This window comes from Pteronotus mesoamericanus, unplaced genomic scaffold, assembly GCF_021234165.1.
Source record: "Pteronotus mesoamericanus isolate MK-2021 breed Mesoamerican mustached bat unplaced genomic scaffold, CSHL_Meso_final contig_246, whole genome shotgun sequence".
Taxonomy (NCBI): domain Eukaryota; kingdom Metazoa; phylum Chordata; class Mammalia; order Chiroptera; family Mormoopidae; genus Pteronotus; species Pteronotus mesoamericanus.
Window position 1 is genome coordinate 12,729,841 of NW_026555104.1, and position 21,287 is coordinate 12,751,127.

The 21,287-nt window shown below is 53.8% G+C and overlaps 1 protein-coding gene across 2 annotated transcripts in view; it reads left to right on the forward strand.

The window, feature by feature from the left end:
* The window catches only part of RPH3AL (rabphilin 3A like (without C2 domains)), a 105,058-nt gene extending 84,118 nt beyond the window's left edge, over nt 1–20,940 (forward strand). For both annotated transcript variants that reach the window (XM_054573288.1, XM_054573289.1), the window contains 3 exons: nt 16,882–16,995; nt 18,084–18,233; nt 20,162–20,940. In XM_054573288.1, the coding sequence (XP_054429263.1) occupies nt 16,882–16,995; nt 18,084–18,233; nt 20,162–20,196 (299 nt within the window). In that variant the 3' untranslated portion in view covers nt 20,197–20,940. The remainder of the gene's footprint in view (nt 1–16,881; nt 16,996–18,083; nt 18,234–20,161) is intronic.
* The last annotated feature ends 347 nt before the right edge of the window (nt 20,941–21,287 follow it).

Sequence of the window (21,287 nt, forward strand, 5' to 3'; positions counted from 1 at the left end):
ATGTTCAAATTGTTTCTGGCTTTTCATATTGCAAACAATACTGAAACCTCCTTATATGTATATAATGCTTTTATTTCCATGGGGTAGGTTTCCAAAATTGCATGTTTTGAATTTCCATAGACATTGCCAAACTATATTCCAGAAATGTTACAGCCTTTTATACTCATGTATTCCTGCATCCTTGCCTGCCAAGAATAGTATTGGTATTTATCATTTTGGCAAGTGTGCTAGATGAAAAATGGTATTTTATTATTTTAATTTGTACATTTGCGGATCTCTTCATATCTTTGTTATTTATTCATTATTCGGGTCCTCTTTTAAAAATTACCTGTTTAAATCCATTTATTATTTTTTATTAAATTGTTTTCTCTTATTGATATGTTAGGAATACTAAGTTGGTTGCAAATATTTTTCTCCTTGACTTTACATTTTGTATAGTATTCTGCCTTTCAAAAATCGATTTTGCTGTTCAAAAACATTTTTTTCCTTAACTTTTGTGAAGTCAAGCATGTCTGTCTTTTGTGTTGTGGTTTCTAGGTTTCCTGTCTTGCTTTGAAACATCTTTCTCTCCAAGGTCAAAAATATCTGTTAAATGAAAACTTTAAGTAATATAAGAATAAAAGGAAATTACCTAAAATGATAAAATTACCAAAAAGAGAAAAAACTCTAACATCAAATAGCATATAAACTGGTAAAGCACTGAAGCCATGTTCTATCAAAATGCAAACCATACCCCATGATCCCCATCATTCAGCAGTATTTTATGGTATTTAACTAATTTAATAAGGCAAGAAAATAAGACAGCCCTGGCTGGTGTAGCCTAGTGGATTGAGGGCGGCCTGCAAACCGAGGGGTCACCAGTTCGATTCCCAGTCAGGGCACATGCCAGGGTTGTGGGCCAGGTCCCCAGTAGGGGGCGTGTGAGAGGCAACCACACATTGATGTTTCTCTCCCTCTCACTCTCCCTCCCTTTCCCTCTCTCTAAAAGTAAATAAAATCTTCTAATAAAAAAAGGAAAAGAAAATAATCTCTTACTATTAGAAAAGAGAAGAAATTCTCTTATTTGCAGATGATGTGATGGTATGCCAAGAAAGCCCACGAAAGTCTGTGAAAACAACCCAGTAAGATTAATAAGAGATCTGGGAAGTGATAGGACACAAAGCAAATCAATAGTTTACACACAAAAAAAATCAATAGTGTTTCTCTAGACTGACTAATTAGAAGTAGAAATGGGAAAATCCATTCATAATTGCAATAAAGATTATAAAGTGCCTAGAAGCATTGTAAAAGAGAGTTAATTATAGGTCCAACAGTCTTATCACAGGACAAGAAGTAAGACAGGAACAGAGAGGAAGATAGGGATTTTGATGCCTCCAAATTAGCAAGTGTAACACCTACCTGATTCCCAGTGGAGTTTTTAAGGAGAAGTAAATTCAAATGTTTTTTATTATCCATTGGATAAACAAAAAGTGGCATACAATGGAGTGTATTCAGCCTTAAAAAGAATGAAGTACTGACACTTGCTGCAACAGGGATGAACCTTGCAGGCATTGTGCTAAGTGAAAGCAGCCAGCGACCAAAGGCCATAGAGTGTATGATTCCACTTCTATGAAATACCCAGAAAAGGCAAATCCACAGGGACAGAAAGCAGAACGGTGATTGCCAGGGGCTGGGGAAGATGTAGGGCAATGGGGTGGAACTGCTAATGGGTGCAGGCTTTCTTTTAAAAGAGACGGAAGTGTCCTTGAGTTAGATGGTGGTTGCACAACTTCATGAAGATACCAAAAAGCCACTGAATTGTGTACTTTCTTTTTTTAATACTTTATTTATTTTTAGAGAGGGGGGAAGGGAGGAAGGGAGAGAAACATCATCAGTCAGCGGCCTCTTACATACCCCTAACTGGGGACCTGGCCTGCAACCCAGGCAAGTGCCCTGACTGGGAATTGAACTGGTGACCTTTTGGTTTGTAAGCCGACACTCAGTCCACTGAGCCACACCAGACAGAGCTGAATTGTGTGCTTTCAAAGGGTGAATTTTATGGTACATGAGTTTATTTCAATTTTAAAAATTTCATAAGGAAGTTAAAGAATAGTTTAACAAGTGTTTAAAAAAAAAAATAGCAGGGTAATGGGAGGAGGTGCCTGACCAAATGTTAAAGCTCACTATGAAGTTACTTTAATCAATAGAGAGAGTAGAGTATTCATACCAGAATAAATAGAATAAATAAATAGATAAGTGGAACTGAATAGAGAAATAATAGACCTAAGAATGTATGGAAGATGAACATTGGTAGCTTTTCAATTCAATGGGAAAATAACAGGTTTTACATAACAACTGGAGCTAGCATAATTAGATTCCCATCCTATTCCATGTGCATCCAGAAACACATTGCAAATAGATTAAATTTCTAAATGTTAAAAATAACACAATGGATGTATTAGATAAAGATTAGCCGTATCTTCCCCACTCTGGGTTATCTCAGAGAGAGCTGGTGACACTCTGGCACCTATAGGACAGGCCGGCTGACACCTGAGTTGGCTCCTCCCTCCCCTGGACACAGGGTGTTGATTGTGGCCAAGGATTTGCCTGCAGGCCCCTTTGGCGAGCCCCCTACATGCCTGCTTGTAGAAGGACATTCATTCTTTCTTCGGGAGTGGGTGGAGGCACAGTGTGACCTGGGTTTCTACCAGGGCCTGACCCCGGCCTGACCTGGGTACCCCTGGGCAGAGGTCGCCGCCCTCCAGCCGGTCTGTCCCAATCCTGATGCTGCTTTCTCCTGCCAGATCATTGCTCCAAGTTTATGGCAGCAATAAATAAAGTCAGCTTTTGCACACTCGCAGATATCTTTGCTCCCCTGTGAAATATAAGGTAGAAATGGTGAAATCAGTGCTAGGGGCTTCTTGGGTCTTAAACCCTTTGCAGCTGGGCCCACCTCTTCTGCGGCCTCCTTTCCTTTGATCTGGGTTCCCTCCTGTGAGTTGTGTATAGAGGGAGATTTATTAGGAGTAGGAGTCAGGGATACCATCTTAGTCTTGCATTTTGGGGCAATAAGAGATTACATTTTTTTTCTTAGAGGAAGGCAACTGCAGCATCGGCTCAGCAGCTCAGTGACATCAGGACAGATGTCTTTGCAAGCCTTGCTCTTTCTCTCACGCCCCGTGATGGTTGCTGCAGTTCCAGCCATCGCTAGAAAGAAAGGAAGGAAGATCAAAGGGGAGGCTGGGAGACGGAGGCTTCAGCTTCTGCAGCCCTTCATTATCATAGAAGCGGGCGAGGGGGAGGGGCTGGTTTCCTACGGGAGCTGAACCCTTGAGTGTATCTGGCTGAAGTCACTGCATGTGGAAATTAGTCTCGCGTAGGACTTGTGGTGGGGCTTCTCGTTTTCTTCAGCCCCGGTACTGTGACTGGGAAGCAGCACGGCCTGGGTCTGCCCCCAGGCTAGCCCACCCCCTGGCTGGTCCGCCCCGTCTTTCCCAGCTGTGGCTGAGCACCTGAAGGGGAGGTGTGGGGCAAGGACCGAAGCCCCAAGTCCAGAGTCCATACAGTGTTCAGTGGGCCTTCTGGGAAGTATGTCCTCTTCTGAGATGGGAGCGCAGAGCCGGGGTCCCTGGGAGTCTGCCCCCGGGCTGTGCTGTGTTCACCTCTCCCAGGGGGCCTGAGGCCAGGAAGGGGAGGGGCCATCGTCCAAAGCCTCCGTCACTGCCCTGCGGCCTGGCCTGGTGGACTGGGGAGCCCTTTCCACTTTGTCCTCCAGCCCAGGCCCCAGAAGCCCCCAGCTGAGTACAGGCAGGTGCCTTGAGCTCCCTGGAGCCGCGAGGCGAGTTCACTTCCCCGCCTGCACTGAGGCCTGGGTTAAAGGGCCCCTCCGCGGGACCCTCGGCGAGGAGCCCCACCCCTGGCCTGGTCCTGGAGCAGAGCACCGGCTTCCTGGATGGATTTGAACAGAATGACACACTGGTTCACTTCAAGGTCTGTTCTGGAAAAGTATGCAAGCCTTGGACTTGTCCCACATAAGTAGTGTTAGGAAAAATAGGAGTTTCATTATCACTTTGTTGGTCTGATGGATTTTAAACAATTTTTTAAAAAATTTTAAACTGTGGTTCTGTTTGCAGACCACTGAAAGCGAGCTTCGAGGCGGTTTAGGCTGAGGAGGCTGGTTCCACTCAGCCTACAAAAGGGCACCTGGGGTCGTTCTTCCCAAATGAGCCCTTGCTGACTGCCCCCTGCCGCGCTCCACGCCACCAACTCCTGCCCCTGGAGAAGCCGAGTCACTGGGGGCTGCGTTGGCCTCAGCCAGAGCTCCGTGACTCATGGTCATTATCTCATCTGATGCTCAGAACAGCCAGTGGGGTAGCTACAGCCGGCGAGATTGATGCTCAGTGATGGATGAGGAGGGGGAGCCTGCCCAAGGTCACGTAGGCTGCGGCCTAGAGGGCTGGCACCCAGGCTTCTGATTCCTCGCCCACATGCCTCCTCTCTGAGTGTAAGTCAGAGTAAAGCTGTTGCCCAAGTTTCCACACACACCGGCTTCCTTCTTTAGGCCTTGGTGGGAGGGTTTTGGGTTGCACGGAAAATGGCCACCGAGGCCCAGCTCAGGTCGGGGCTTGGCTGCCGGGCGGCGGAGGAAGGTCTCCCAGAAGCAGGGATGGAGACAAAGGCTTCTGAGGCCTGTGGGGACAGGAGTGTGGCAGCAGCAGCTTCTGCTTCTCAGGGAACTCTTGGATCAGCTTCGTTCTCTAGCCTCTGCCTGCGCAGCAGCTTGTACTCTCTGCATGCCCTTCAGCTTCAGCATCTGCCCCCACTCTCAGAGCCCCAGTCAGCAGGGAAGGGATTGCCTGGCTCATTTCCGCTTATGCTGTCTCCTTTTGCATCTAGCCTGTATCCCATCAAACATAGTAGAGGCATGGCCAGTTAGGACCGCTTTCCCCTAAAGCAGAGCTGGGACAGACCGGGGGAATTTGTGTCTCTCACTCAGTAGCCATTGAACCACAGAATTGAGTGTTTTGTATCTGACAGAGTAGTGAGCTCCCTGTCACTGGGAGCATTCAAGCAGAACCTAGGTAGTAGTGGGTAAAGAAACTCACTACGGGCTCGACAGTGTGTATCCAGAGTTATGGCCCCATATTATAATCAGGGCTTGGGGGACAGAGATACATTCTATGGTCCAAGATGGAGAAAGCCACATCGCCCACGAAAGCTTTAAACCCAAGACCTCTGTCTATTTAGCACAAAGCTGCAGCCGACTAAGCTAATAAGCAGTTCCGTGGCAGCCGTTTTTCCATCAAACGCATATGCTGTTTCCTGACTTCTTAACGCAGCATGCTATTTATACCAGTAGATCCATTCATTCTTAATGAGCCACAGTTGTGGATTGTAAAATGTTTTATTTTCAGACAGGATTGCTCACTGCCCAGAGCCAGCTGTTGCTATGCCACCTTCCTTCTTTCTCTGTTCCTGAGAAATTAACATTTTCAAAGCTCCTCAGGGCACTCAGCCACCCTCTCCCACCCACCCCGACTCCTCCAGCGTGCCCCCAGCGGCTGGGCCTGCCACGTCCCGCCACGTCAGCCTGGACGTGCTACAGGAACTTCCTGCAGCCTTAGGGGCAGCTGGGAGTGTGTGTTGTGTTCAGGAGCCCGGCTGGCTGGGGCTTGGCGACGGAGGCGAAGCGGAGCGGGAGGGCTTCCGTGCTGGGAGGTGGGGTGCCATCTGTCCTTGGAGGGTTGGGCCTTCTCCGCTGTTATAGGTCGCAAGCTGGTGGAGCAGTGGCTCGCTCTGGCTCACCGCTCTAAATTCATTGACAACTTTTTAAAATGGAGAGAATTCTCATTTAAAAGACCATGGAGTGGTTCTGGCTTCTTTTTTGAAATCAGAAGTTCTGCCCATCCTGCCCCTCCCTGGAAAAATCAGCCAGGCTAAGGAAGTAGCAGCTTCCCCGTTACAGACTAGGCTTGGAGTCTCCGGTTTGCCACAGCCCCGCCCCTCCCTGTTGTTTCTGCGCCCTTTGATCATCTCCCTTCCAGGTTTATTGGGTTCATTACGAAGAAAGGAAAGTAGGGGATCGAACCTGCAACCGTGGCACACCGGGATGACATGCTAACCGACTGAGCTACCTGGCCAGGGTGAGACATAGATATAAAATAGAAACCACCAAATACGTCCCTATGAAAAGAGAGAGAATAGAAGTTAGATCAACAGGGATACTGTTGCAAGAAAAGTGGGCCCCCTTCTCTGTGGAAGTGAAGGACCCTCACCGCCAGCCCACTTTACTCGCTGGAACCCCACCTGACCAGTGGAAGGCAGGAGCCTGACCCTGCCACATCTCTGTGTCCCCTCCCCATCCTGACCCACAAATCCCACCCATGGTGGCTCTGCGCCTTCTGCGCCATCGCCTCCAGGGCCTCGCTAATGAGAGCTTAAGGGGTCAGGCTTTGCAGAGCCGATGTGTCCTAACGGGGGATGCCGAGGCAGGAAAACTGTAGTTTTGGGGGGTCCTGGTATCCTTGCGAGTAGGACAGGGATGAGACGCTGGGACAGAGTCTGCTGTCTTGCAGCTTTCATATCCTACAGTTGCAAAGCCAAGGGATGAGACTTTATAGAGGAATTTCTAGCAGGTGGTAGAGTAGCTCCCAGATCACACGCCGAGGCTTCCGCTACTGGAAGGAGCACCCCCATTCCAGCATGGGCCCCGCCCTCCTCACTCACACACATGCACGCGCACAAGCAGCCCCACGAGGGGCTGCCGATGAACTCCACCAAACCCACCCAGCACCCCTCATCCCCTACCCCCCCCCCACACTGTGCCTGTGGCGTTTGCTAGGTGCTTGTGAACTAACTGAATCTTCCTTTCAAAGTCCTATCCCCAGGATCATCTTTTATGCTTAATTATCACCTTTCCTGCCTCCGACTGTTTTACTCCCTGTGTGAGTTCTAGGATCCTGGGGATCTGGAAGTACCTGAGGGTTTTTTTGTTAAATATGTTTTATTGATTTGAGAGAGAAAGACATCAATTTGTTGTTCCACTTATTCATGCATTCATTGGTTGATTCTTATATGTGCCCTCACCAGGGGATCGAACCCGCAACCTTGGCATATCAGGATGACACTCTAACCAGCTGAGGTACCTGGCCAGGGCGAGATTTATATATATGTGTGTGTGTGTGTGTGTGTATATAGACACACACACGTATATATATATATATGTGTGTGTGTGTGTATATATATATATATACACATACACACGCACATAATTATATGTATATAATTATATATATTATAGAAGCTGCCAAGTACACACACACAGACGCGTGAGCCAGAAAGGAATGTTTAGAGAGAAGGGAGAGACTGCCTTTGAACCATCTACAAAGGACACTGTGTGTCCAGCATGGCACCTGAAATCCATGGACTCAACTCTTCATGGTGTAGGTCTGCTGCTTGGGTCCAGAAAATGAGTGAGGAAAAAAGTCATAGGCTGTGCCGTGGCTGTTGTCAGGCATTTGAACTGAATGCCACCCAGCCCACCAAGGTCAGAAGGGCATGAGATGCTCAAGCCCAGTGTGGGCCCCACCCGGGCAAGCACAGACCGTCGTCCAGTCCTTGGTCTTCTCGTGCAGCTGAGGGCCTGCGTACCGTGTGCCCTGGGCAGGTGAGGGAAGCCGGCCTCAGGCCTCAGTGCCGAGTGGCCAGGTAGAAGCAGCACCGTTAGCAGCTGCCATGGGTTGCATGGTCGCTGGTTGCAGGCTGTGCCAGGTGCTGTGCACCCACTATTTCAGGTGATCCCCTGACCAGCTGTGAGGGGGGAGGGGCACTTTGTTGTCCCATTTTAAAGAAGAGGAAACTAAGGCATGAAGAGGTCAAATAACTTACGCTGTAACCTTGGCATGGACAGAAAGAGAAACATGCGGTGTTCCGCAACCTCTTCCCCTCCCCAAAGCCCCAGGGAAGCAGGGGCCTAGCCGCATCTGTGGAGCCGTGGTTTGAAGGAGAAGCCCATGCGCACTAATTTGGCTTGACCTTCAGAGCCCTTGGTGAAGCCAAACACCAGCCCAGGACCAGTGGGTGTGAATGGAGAGGCCGCCCCCAGAACAGAAGCCCCGGGGCTTCAGGAAACCGCCTTTGCCCCACCCCTGCCCCCAGCGGCCCTCCTGCCTGTCTTGGCAGCTTGGGGATTAATTTTTCAGGACCAGAAGGCCCTCATTCGCCACACTTCTGAGGTCAGGGGCATGGCTGTCACTTCGAATTTGCCCAAACCTGATGACAGCCCCAGTTGATTGGTTGATTCCAGCTGCAAAGGGAGGTCTGGGGGCTCCTCGCCCCCGGCCTGAGCTGAAATAGGAAAGCAGGACCCAGCCCCCGAGTGAGACCCTGGCTTCGGTTCAGCTCACATGTGCCAGACCTGTGCGAGCCCTGCCTTGTGCAGTAAAGCGCACCCTCCTCAGCGCTCACCTGTCTCACCAAGTAAACCTACAACTTAATTCCGCCCACTCTAGATTTTTCAGCCTTTGGGGAGCTGGGTGAAGTGAATAAATCAGACCTGCCTGTTCTGACTCCAATAAAGCCTCAGGAGAGAGCAGTGCTAGCGTCTCTCAGCTCAGCAGCTCCTGTTCGTCACAGGCTGAAGGCAGCCGCTCAGATGAGCCGAAGCTGATTTCCCACTGCTGGTCCAGGCTCCACAACAGAGGCTGGAAGCTTCTCTGTGCCCGCTGATCTCCATACGGGAGGGAGGGGCCAGGCCTCCCCGGCCTCGGCTGCCCTGGGCCCAGGCAAACCCGGCAGCCCATCCCTGCCCTCCAGCTCTGAGCACTGCGCCCATGGGCCTGAGCAGCGGCTGAGGTTCCATGCCAGGGAACGGGCAAACTCAGAGGGCAGGAAAGCCACACCCTGAAGGCATATGACAGAGAGGCCTGGGAGAAGAGAGACAGACAGACAGAGATGCAGAGAGATGAGGCTGGAGAGCAAGAGGAACGGACAAAAACAGAAAGAAGAACCAAGAGACAAACCAAAGACTCAGAACACAGAGGGACACACAGACGCTTGAGGGGGAAAGTAAGACAAGAGAGGCAAAGGCAGAGTTTTTTTGAAAAACAGACATCAGCAAGAGAAGCTCGAAGAAACAAAAGAAAAGACGGAGAGACAGAAAGAAGGATGGAGAAAGGGGAAGTTAAGGAACTAACAAAGGCACCTTTTTCATCCCAGCAAAGGAATAGGCAGGAAGTATGCACTTGCTTGGTTTTGTCTCTGCCATAAGTCAACAGCAGTGACCTGCCAGAGGGGAGCAGTGCAGAGAACATCTAAACCAGGCTGGTCATTGTCCCTTAAGTGCCTGAGCCTAGAGCCTTTCTCTTGAGCCCGTGGGGCTGTCCTGGCCCCACAGAAGCCCACCTCTGGCCTTCGCCTTTCCTATTCTCTGTCAAAGATGCTGGGTCCACATGGGTTCCAGTATTTCCACCTATAAATCAAGCTCATCTTTAAATGCCCCCTCTTCCAGGAAGCCCTCCTTGACTCCCCCCTCCCTGAACACTCGTTGGCTCTCCTTCAGGGTATCATATTCTCTCTGAAGGGAGCTATTCTTATCTTCCATCCATCCATCTCCTGTTCTATCTGGAGCATCTCAAGCAAGGACAGGACCACAGGATTTTGGTGCTGGCGACTACATCACTATTGATTTGAGGATTTGTCTTCATTATCCGGTGCCTCCTGTCTGTGAGCCTGAAGGAGGGAGTTAATTAAAATCAATGGTGAATGAGTAAACAAGCACAGAAAACCCTCCAGCCTCCAGCTCTTAATTCCCAGCCTGGCCTGGGCTGTCCCTGCTGATGTCCCCTTTGGCAGCCTGGAACGGGGAACAAGGAAGGAGGGTTCCCTGTGACCCTCAGCACCTCACAGATAAAGAAAGGAGGCTCGGGGTGGGCAGGCAGCTGGCCAGTGCAGGTCACCGAGGTCTCCTGACCCCAGCGTCCGGCGGGGAGGGAGGCTCTAAGCCTCCCTGGCCGCCGCCTGGCCCGTCCCTCTGAGGACAGGCACCCCGGCTTTGGGCCCACCTTTCCCCTTGTCCACACCCTGAATCTCCTGAGCCCTGAAGAGAGTTTCCAAAACAAACGAAGAGCCTGTTTCCCTGGCAGGGCCTCAGCTTGGGTTTGGGAGAAGAGCAGCCTCTGTGCGAACAGTGCCCTCCCCACTGCCCCCCCACCAGGGCCCACTCATCCTGTGTCCATGGCAACTGGCCTCAGACAGCCCCTCCCCCTTTAGCCCATCCCTGGCTCAGGCTAAGGCCACCAGCTGCCTGGCTCGTCCCAGTTGAGTGTCCTTCAGAGGGAGGCTGGGAGGAGGCGCCTGCCTGGGGGGAAGCCCCGCCCTCCTGGAGACGGGGCTGGCTGCCACCGCCAGGCTGACCGCCGTCCAGCCTCCTGGCTCCGCACCATGCACGTCCTCCCCCGGGGAGGGCTCTCCAGACAGCAGCCAGCAAGTACGTCCTGCGTGCCCGCTCGGGCCAAGGCCCAGGGCTGGAGGCTGAGGGAGGGAGCCAGACGTGGATTAAGATGTGTCCCCACCCTCAAGTAGTGCCAGGAACAGTCGAGGAAGCCAAGGCAGCCATTTGTAGGAAAAGAAATCCAAGGCCAGATGGTGTCAGAGGAGGGCCAAGAGCTGCCTGGCAGTCACGGGGGAGCCAAGGAGGGCCACCCACAGCCTCCCTCCCCCCAGGCCTGGGGGGACTTCACTAGAGGCACCATTCAGATTGGTTCCTGGAGTGTGAATAGGATTCAAATTTTTAAAAATATTTATAGACTTGCCTTGGCCACATGGCTCAGTTGGTTGGAGCATCGTCCCGTACACCAGGAGTTTGCGGGTTCAATTCCCAGTCAGGGCACAAACCTGGGTTGCGGGGTTCTGTCCCCAGTCAGGTGCATACAGGAGGCAACTGATCGATGTTTCTCTTTCACACCAACATTTCTCTCTCTCTGTCTTTCTCTCCCTTCCTCTCTAAAATCAGTTAAACATATCCTCAAGTGAAGATTTTATTTAAAAAATTGTATAGGTTTATAAAGCTTTCTAAACTTAAAATGCTCTCTGCACAACTTGATCTTACTTTATTGGTAGCGATTACTGTCTCCGTCTTACAGAGGAGAGATCAAGATTCAGAGAGATGAAGGCATGTGCCCAGCAGCGTCCAGGACAGAGAAATTGACCGTAGATGTGGGGAGTGAACAGAAATCCTTCTCTCCCACATTGAGGCCCCTGCCTCCAATGGGCAAAGGGCCCAGAGAGAAACCCAGAAAGGGCCTGCTGGGGAGACAGAGAGTGGCTGGGAGGGGGCTCCGGAGGGGGCAGAGCCGTCTGGGGGAGGCTGCACCGCGGGCACCCTGCGCACCAGCTGAGCGGGAAAGAGCGGGGATCCCAGCGAGAGGAAGGCCTGGATTCAGGTCCCAGTTTGGCCTCCGTCTAGTGTCCTCAGCGTCCCATGATGCACAACGCGGGAACATGAGTGCCTCTGGGAAAAGTGAGCCCGCCGCTGTGATATTGGCCTTGGCACCGAACTCAGTGACCCAAAGGCAAGCCCTGTGCCTCGAGGTGCGGGCCATGGGTCCGGGCCGCCTTCTCAAGTAAAATAGCTCCCTTTTACCAAGCACTTGCCGTGGGCCAGATGCTGCCTGCCTGACCTCTTTTAATGCTCACAAAACAGCCCCAAAAGGGACCCATCATCTTCCATTTCATGGGTGAGCCTGCTGAGCACGAGTAGGTGAGGACACGGGCCCAGAGGCTCATACTGGCAAGAGCGGAGCCAGGGCCGAACTGGGTCTCTCTGGCTCAGAGCCGGTGCCTCTTCACCGCTCCACACGTCCCTTTTGCTGCCACCAAATGGAGCACCAGCCTTGCCAGGCGCCTCCGTAGGATTCCAGGCTACAGGCCCGGCCCTCACCTGGCTCCGTGGGGACAGCGTGGGACTCTCCTCCGCAGCCATGCCAGGCTGGTGGGCTGCATAAGGCTAATTGGGGGTGTCTATGTGTTCCCCAGGGCCTTACCATTTTTCCTTTACGTTAAAAAATTTTTTGTTGTTTTTAGTATGCAAAACTTTCCACCATCTGCTTTGCCTTGGCAGAGTGTTTGCTGAAAATACCTCTCTTCCTCTCTAATTCCCGTAATTTCTGGGGCTTTAGGAGCCTCTGAGCAGAGCGGCAGCAGCTCGCAGGTGCCGCCCAAGCTCCCGGGCTGCCACTGTCCTTGTGCCAGGCAGGGCAGCGTTGTGTGGCACTGAAGTCGCATCTCCCTACCTCTCAGCCAGACAGGGGCGTTGGGGTCTCTCCATGGACGGAACAAATCAGACTTGAGGGTGAACCCTCGAATCCAGACTCGGAGCAGCTGTCCGGGTTATGTGTGATGAAACCCCAAGAGGTGCCCAGGGTTGCAGAGAGAGGTGGCGGCAGAACAGAGCCAGAAAGCCAGTCCCCCGAATCCCAGTGCAGGCCCGTGAGGTCAAGTGGCCAGTATCCTGCCAGCCCCCTGCCAGGTGTCTCCACAGGACTGCCGCTGCCGCACCTGCCGTTTCAGGTGGTTGGAGAAGTCTTTACAAAAGAGAAGACTTCCCCCCACCTTCATGTGCCCAAACTCTTGAGTTTCCATGGAGACAGTCAAATTGCAAATCTATCCAAGAGTGAGCCGGGGAGGGGGGACGGGGGGAGCGGCCTTTCCCCAGAGAAGTGGGCATGGCTGGTGCTGGCTTTCATCCTTAGCAGCAGGCAGACCTCCTGGGGCATGATGGGCAAATCTCGAGGATGCCAGACCCCCAAGTAAGTGGCCCAGGGGCTCAGGCCTGTGGTGGGGAGGGCCCTCCATCCTCCCTCATGTCAAAGCCCAGGTGAACCCATTTGGTGACTTCTCCTTGGGGAGGCTCTTGGGGACAGTCTTCCTCCTGGGGTTTTCCCGCCTCCAACCTGAAAAGTCAGATGTGAGCAGCATACAAGCATTCATCACTGAGCTATCCTAGACTCCACCTTTGGGGAATTAGAAGGGGGGAAAAAATCAGCCTCAGACACGCAGAGTGTTTTGTTGAGGATGGAAGAGCAAGGGCCAAAAGATTTATGAGCCCAAATGCTTTGTTAATAGACCTGAAAGATTTACAATCACAGCTGCTGTGCAGGGAGAAAGGTGGCTACGGCAATCGAATGGCAAATTAGCCAAGGTTTGGGCCTCCCAAGGCCCTTGAAGCGCCAAGGCCTGGCCCCACCTCGAAATCCCAGACACAAGGAGCCAAGGTGCCTGAGCCAAGGGGGACGCCCGCAAAGGGAGCGAGTCTCGCCGGTGGCTGCTTCTCTGCCCTGTGATGCCTCTGTGAGCGCATTGTCACCTGGGACCCCCTCCCTTTCCATGGCTGCAGCCCTTTGGGGTCTATAAAAGGAGACAAAGAACAAGCCAACCGACTGTAATTTGAGAAGGTTTTATTTTTTCGAAACCTTGTGCAACATAGGCGCCCCATGGGATCTAGGCGGCGCGGCACTGGGACCCACCTCCAGGGTTGATGCTGTGGACAAGGCATACCCCTCACAGCCCAAACTGCTCTCCCAGTGTATAGCCCAGCACAGCCTCCTTGCGATTTAAACCCACACCCACTCCCAACCTGACACTGTAACCAGGCACAACAGATGACAGGAGAGGGGGATGGGTAAAGACATGGGATACATGAGCTTGCCACTGTAACCCAGGTCCTGGAACATTCCTTCCCATTGTCTCTTTTTAGTTCTTGGTCCTGCCCCAGGTTCATGAAGATCCTGCACATCAGGTATGGGAGAGATGGAACATTCAAGTCAGAAAGGATGACTAGATTATCTATCCTTAGGCACTGCTGCCAGAGAGATGGGGAAACCAACGCGAGATCAGTCACCGTGCTCTCCCAAGGGATTCCCGCTGTCTCGCCAGCTGCTGGCCCCCAGCCCCTGCTGCCGGGGTGGGGGAGGGCAGGGGGCAGAATCCTGCCTGATTCCTTTGCAGCTGCCTCCGGCACCTCCCACTCCCTCTGTGTTGGTGTTTAGTCAGTCAGTGAATCAAAAATACGTAAATGCTTATGGAACCGACACCAATTTTGTCTGGCCTCAGTGGAATCATGATCATAAAAACCCAGTCCAGGACCTGAAAAGCAATTGCAAAGTAAGTCAGGCCTTTGCTCGGATTTTTCAAATACTATGAAAGGGGCCTATGGACCACCACCCCTGCCAGTTCCTGTCTCCTCTTGATTCTATATCACAAAAGCCCAAGAAGGCTTCCTTGAGGACAGGGGAGGAAAAGAAACAGGCCAGAGAAGGCAGAATCCTGGAGCAAGCAGAGCTGGGAACAACGAGGTGAGCGTCACTCTGCCCCGCCCACGTGGGTCGGCTCTGCAGGGGAAGCCGGCCAGCCTGATTCCAGGTGCGATTTGGCCCCTGCCCGAAAGGAGCCTCGCTTCTGCTGGGGAAACACACACACAAACACGTACATCAGACAGTGGTTGGTGCAGGTGTAGCAGAATGCACAGGGTCTTCAGGCAGCTGGCACCTGGGGGAGGTGGTACCCGCCTGAGCCAGGAGGAAAGTGATGGGCGAGGCACTCTGGGCAGAGGTGGGCAGAGGTGGGCAGGAGGTGCCGACTGGCAGTTTGGCAGGAGCTCCAAGCAGGTGGGGCCGCAAGACCCAAGGATAGAGAGCAAGCTGTATGGGATGAGGTTGGACGAGCAGACAAAGGAGCTTAGGCTTGATCCTGTAGATTATGAGGAGCCTTTGAAAAGAGGTAACTATGACTTGTGTATTAGCTGGAGCATCCCTGGCTGTCGCGGGGGCTGAAGGAGGAGTGCGCTGCTGGGAGAGGTGCCTGCAGGTGGGGCCAGGTGGGAGGTTATCACAGGAAGCCAGGCTGGCAACATGAGGCTTTGAGCTCAGCATTGATTCAAGGACCGTTTAGGAGGTGAAACTGTCAGGATGTGGGGATAAGGGAGGGAAGAGCTGATTAGTCATCAGAGCTTCACAAAACACCTACTATATGCCAGCCCTTCTGCTATGGAAGCGCAAGGTTGAGAATCTCTTAGAGCTGAAGTGGTCGGTGAGCTCCAACCCTTTGGTTGCTTGGTTTGGACCTGTGACCCCCTTTAGCTCACAGGTGACAGAGGCTGAAGGTATGAAGGCTTTCCAGAAGGCTGTAGACCCAGGTGGAAGCTACGGGCATAGGTCCTGCCATTTCCCCTCCAGTGCCTGCAGCAGATTTCCCTGACCGACCGGGCTCTGGTTCTTGCTGGCTGTTAATGCAGTCTCAGCCTTCTCCTTTCAAGCGGCTCCAGAAAGACCTGGCGGGTCCGATGACACTTCTTAGCCACCCTTGGTGTAGATCAATTTTGTTTCCAATCCCATTTCCCACCAAATGGGTCCCTGTGGCACAGGGCTGTTTGGCAGACTGAATAAGATCATGCTCGCTAGGTTCCCAGTGCAGTGCCTGGCAGCCAGCGCTCAGCCCTCCTAACCTCGCCCTGTGCCAGCGTTTGCACCCCTGGATTAGATACCCTGGTCTTATCACCCCATCCCCGGAGCTCGCCGCCTGTCAGAGCTGCATGCCTGTAATTCCAAACCTTGCTGTGCAGTCGCATTTGTTACAATTACGTCCTTTAATGAAACGTTATATAAATTGATGAAAAGAATCAGAAAAGGCAGAGTTGTCTCGCGAAAAGCAAGACTTTGGAAGGTCTTCGTAGAAGCCACTTCCTTAAAATAGCTATTGAATTAGATGTGGGCAGGACAGCTATAAAAAACAGGAGAAAGAAATAGAAAAGTAGAGGGTTGTGCCCTCACCTTGTTTTGCCCCCCTCCTTTAAGCGCGGCTCCAACGTAAAGACCCAGGACCTGGAGCTCACAGGCAGCCAAGCGGGCATGCAGTTCGGACATGACAGGCCGGGTGGACCCAAGCCCAAAGGAGCACCCAAGCTCTACAGCAAAAGATTGGCAAATGCTTAAAATTAAAATAGAACATTTAACATATGAATATATCCCATATTATGACTCCCACCAGTGACAAACCAGCCAAATATGGTGCCATTTAGTCCAGAAAAGAGGATTTCTACCACAGTGGGTGTTGTTCACTGTGAGGGATTTTCTCCTCTCCCCTGTCCTGGTACTCCAGCCCCATCGGCCTGGCTCCCTCCTGCCGCATCCACGAGTCCCCGCTGTGAGTTGAACCGGGATGAAGCGGGAAGAGAGCCCAGGCCGCCGGCCCCCAGGCCCATCCTGCCCGTGGAACCGAGCGGTTAGGAACGCAGGCTGTGGAGCCAGACTGCCAGGGGTAAAATCCAGGCTCCTCCACTTTCTCCATTGGGCAAGGGCCTCAGTTTCCCCACCTGCAGAATGGGGGTAAGGCTCTTTCCGACCTGACAGGGTTGTTCCGAAGCCTCAGTGGGTTAGCACGTGCGAGCGCCAGGAGTGCTCCGTAAGGGTCAGCGAGGGCCGGCATCACCGTGACTACAGAGCATCGCCACGTGCCTCTCGGCGTGGCCAGGGGCAGGGCTCAGAGCACTTGTGCCTTCACTGAAGGGGATCGTTGGCTCCTGTCAGTGACAGACTCTGGTTCCACCACCGGGAACGGGTGACATGTGGAGATGGCTGGCCAAGGGGCGAGTTCTCCCTGCTGGTGCCGGTCGTGCGGGGCCTGAGTCCCAGCCTCCTCACATTAGGGCTCCCCTCCGACTGGCAGGAGGGAGTAGCCTGCTGCCCCATCCCCAGGCCATTGTCCCTGCGCCCCAAACATGGGCCAGCAGAGGTTCTGTGCCACTTTGTCCTGGCAGGAGGGCGGTCTGCCTGGGCCCCCTCTGTCCAATATGCCTGCTGGTGGTGGCCAGTAGCAGTGACCTCCTGTGCTGGTGTCTGTTCTTTCCAGTGGTTTCCAGCAACAGTGACAGCGACTCAGATCTCAGCTCCTCCAGTCTGGAGGACAGACCCCCGCCCACTGGAGTCAGAGACCTGAAAGGCGACAAGTCCTGCAGGGAATCAGGTAAGCGTGGGAACCCCGCTGCCGGCGCAGGCAGCTTCGCTGCTTCCCTGGGCCCGCGCCCCCCGGCAGGCGTCCGCAGAGCTTTCCTGGGTCAGGAAGAAGTGGGCCTGGGGCTGCGGCGACTGGGCGCTGAAGTCTTAGCGCCACTCAAGAGCAGGGCCGAAAGGAGGCTGGGGTGTGTCTTCAGTGGAGGGAGGGGCCAGGTCCGATGGCCTCCCTGACACTTGGCCTGCACACCTGGGCTTCCTCCCCCAGCTCCCGGTGAGCGTCCCAAATGAGACTTGGCCTCGTGAATGGTGAGGCTGTGAAAGTCGGGGACAAAGTTCTCTGGACCAGCTCAGCTCTGCCGTCAGCCTGCAGTGTGAACCCCCATACGTACTAGGACCTCCTGGGCCTCTATTTCCTGCTAGTTAGCACAAGCAGGATGGAGCAGATGGTCTCCAAAGTGCCTTTAGAATTTAACATCTCTGAGCTCTCCTCAGTGACCCTGCTGTTTGAAGGAGAACTAATTGGGGCCCCTACTGGTGTGGCTCGGTGGATTGAGTGCCAGCCTGTGAATGGAAGGGTCACCGGTTCAATTCCTGGTCTGGGCACATGCCTGGGTTGTGGGCCAGGTCCCCAGTTGAGGGCGTGCAAGAAGCAACCAACAGATGTTTCCTTCTCGTTCTCCCTCCCTTCCCCTCTCTCTGAAAATAAATAAATAAAATCTTTAAAAAAGAGAGAGAAATAACCAGGGCCTTGGGGCTAGTGCAGACAAGGCCTGGAGGGCACATTTTCTTCTCCTTTAAATACACGAAGGGCCTTCCTGGGGAAAGGGCCGCTTTACTCAGAGTTACTCCAGAAGTGAGAACTGGGATATTGGAAAGATGGTTCAGGGAGGCTGATTTCAGTGCCTAGGAAAGCTATATAATACCTGCCCCAAACTGGAATGAAATGCTCCGGGATGCTACCCTGGTACAAAGGCTGCGTGACCTCCTCCCAGAGAAGGCTTTATGTTGGCTCAGTCAGGCTGAGAGCATCCCTGTTTCAGTTTAAGGTCCAAAGGGCCCAGCACGGAGCCGTTTGGGCTCATACATGGTCTCTTGCAGGAGGTGGCAGCATGGAGTCCCCCAAGATGGAGCTCGCCCACCTACCCAGCCACCTGTCGGGGAGCCAGAGCAGCCTGGCCAGCGAGGCGGGGGCAGGCTCTGCAGGCCCGCAGACGGGCGCCCCTCCCGGGCCCGACCCAAAGGGCCCCGGTGAGTACCCAGCCACTTCTTCTGCCCCCCGCCCCCCGCCACCTCTCCCTCTTCAGCCCCCTGTCCCCCAGGCCCTCCTCCTCTCCCCCAGTCCTCCCAGACTGCAAGGTGGTAGGCGAGGCTTTCAGTTCTCTATGTTCACTGGGCTCTGGGCAGGCACTGGGGGAACAGAGGTGCCAGGCCCCACCCTGCCTGCAATCAACAGAGAGAAGCTGCAAATCAGCCATGGCTCACATCCCCTTACGCATTATCAGTGATTTTTACAATGGCTGTTGTCATCCTCAGCTTTGTAAAATCTGTCAGCTTTCACATCCCTCTCTCCATAACAGTCACAGTAACTCCTATTTCAAAAGCACCTACTATGCTTCAAAAGTCCAACCCTCACCAAGCCCCACAGTGTGCCCAGCCAGGGCCCTAGGTGCTGTGGGGGACAGTCCTGCACCCCCAGAAACCTACCATGTAGCGGAGGAAGCCGAATCATCTCACCCAAAACAGCCCAGCCAGGCCAGGGCAGGCCCAAATCAGGGGGAGAATTGGGGACCACTGAAGCTGTTGGCATTGGAGCCGGCCTGCCCTTGCCCTGCCAAGGTCAAATTTTGTTCTATTGGAGGACTGGGGCTGGGGGGGCTTGGCACCCCTATATGATCAGTGTGGAAACCAAGGACAAGAATCTAGGCTCCCACCCCACCCCGTGCCTGCTGTTCTGGCCCAGCCAGCTCCGTGCCTGCTGTTCTGGCCCAGCCAGCTTGGGATCCACGAGCGGGGTGGGTCGGGGGAAGGTGTCCTCACACTCGAGCCAGAGAAAATTGTGCAAGTGATGGTCGGCCCTAGTTTCTGTCAAGAAAGAAGCCCCAGCTGGCTTTGGCGCCCCTGGGGCCGGAGGGTCCGCGGTGCGCATGGCGCATGTGAGGCTCAGCGTGGCGGCCCATCTCCCAGGTCTTTCATTGCTGGAGCCCAGGTGTGCAGGCAGTCACACACCAGGAAACCAGCGCGTGGTCTCACCCACTCCCCACTCCCTGCTCTCTCCCCTCCCCCTCCCCCCACCTCACCTTCTCCCCCTTCCTGGCCTAAATTCCGGAGGAGCTGCAGGGCGGGCCACAAGAGAGATACGGCAAGTGGGCAGGTCTGAGGGGGAGGGAACCGCCGAGGGCGTGCCCCCACCCCTCCCTCTGGCCTCCTAAAATCCTGGTGGGGGTGGGGGGGGGGCGCAGTTTGGAACCAAGGAGGCCAGAGTTCTAGTCCCAGCCCCACCACCGATAGACATGTAAACTGGGGCAAGCCATCAGATTGAACCATATGAAATTGCATTTTTATAGATAAAAACTAGTTGCATATTGGCAATTCAATATGACTCAACCTAACACCTGATCTCTCTGTGTCCAACTCTGTTGCCCATAAAGTAGGGACCACATCATGTCCTTCACGGGGTTGCAGGGAGGGTAAAAGGCAGGGTCCCTGTGGAGTGCCCACCCTGAGCAGGTCTTAGGAAACGTCCAGTAATAAGTGGGGGACGCTGCGTGGCCAGTGCATAGAGAGGGTTCCAGGGCTTGAGACACAACCTGAAAAGGACCAACCTGGAAGAAAGCTGTGTATTCCCATGTCTGTTTGCCCTGCCTGGCAGCAGCAGATCCCCTGTGTTCATGATCGGGGTTTTGATGACACACTGAAGCGGGGGGAGCAGACAGCCTGCCCGCGCCCGCCCTGGCGCAGCAGAGCGGAGCAGGGCTTTGCCCGGGGCGCCGGCCCCAGCCCTCGCCGGCAGCCCCATTAGTTTCACACAGGGAAGCTGCCTCGGGTGTGGTGCTGTGCCAGCAAGCAGCCCTCCTTCCCTCTGCCACCTCCACTTCATTCCCAAAGGTCCAGCTGTCACCAGGGAGGTGCCCTGTCTCTGCTCACCCTATTGTGGCCTTTTTTCCTCTCCCCCAAAGGCAAAAGGCACACCAGGGCGAGTCCCCGCCGTTGACGTGGCCTCCGATGACCCCCTCTGTCTGCCCCCGGCAGAGGCCTGTCTGGCGCATGGAGCGGGCTTTCCAAGTGGAAGAGGCTGAGAGAGAAAGAGCGCACACACGCTGGAGCCAGACGCTTCCTGGCTCCTTCCTGACCAGCCCAGGAGGCCGCGCGTCCAACCCTGTCGGACGTGACCCCTGACTCAACAAACCAGTGTCTCGGGGGGCTAAGTCCGCTGCCCCCCACTCAGTGCCTTTCTGCACCTCTTCTTTCCTGGGAGCCCTCCTCTCCCCCTACCCAGCCATTCCACTCAGCCGTAACCCTTATTTATTGTCCTCCCCCGACCCCCGCTCAGTCTACCCCTGTGTTTATTTCAAGTTGGCTCCCGTCTTGGGTTAGGCTTGGAAGGGCCCTCAGACCCACCACAGGGCCCCCACCTGCACTGCGGTGTCAGAGGGCACCTGGCGGGCTTGCTCCATGTTTGTGTTAATGGAAGAAAAAGTCCAGCCCAGAGCGTTATCCTTTAAAGCTGAGCTTGGCCCCTGGAGACAGCAGTGGAGCCCAGAGCAGGTGGGGTGAGACTCGCCCACCCTTTCCCTCTGCCTGTAGCTCTGGGAGCTGGAGCAGCACCCTCCCCTCCCTGGGTGGCTCTGGAGCTGCTGTAGAAACCTGGCTTTTTGTTGTCCTTGGAACCCCTCCTTCGGCCTCCCTAGTTCTCTCGCCTCGCCACCCCCAACCCCCCCACCCCCCGCCGCTTGCGGAGCTGAGAAGGCTGTGAATTCACTCGCTGAAAAGAGCAGCCTTCTGCCTGTCCCCAGCTGGGGCCGGAGGCTCCCCTAGGCCTTTAATTCACTTCTCCTCAGTTTGGCATGAAAAATACTTAATCCAAAGTATGGACAAATGCTTCTAGAAAACCCTTCCCTGAAGAGAGAATAAATGTGGGCTTGTGTGTGTGTCGTCTGTACCCACCCATCCCCCGGGCCCCCCTCAGCCCCCATGCCGGCCCTTGGAGGGCCTTCTCTCCAGACTCTCAGGCCCCTATCGTTAGCTTTTTCGCCATTGCTACTGGCAGGTGGTTAAAAATAAATAAATAAATAAAAATAAATA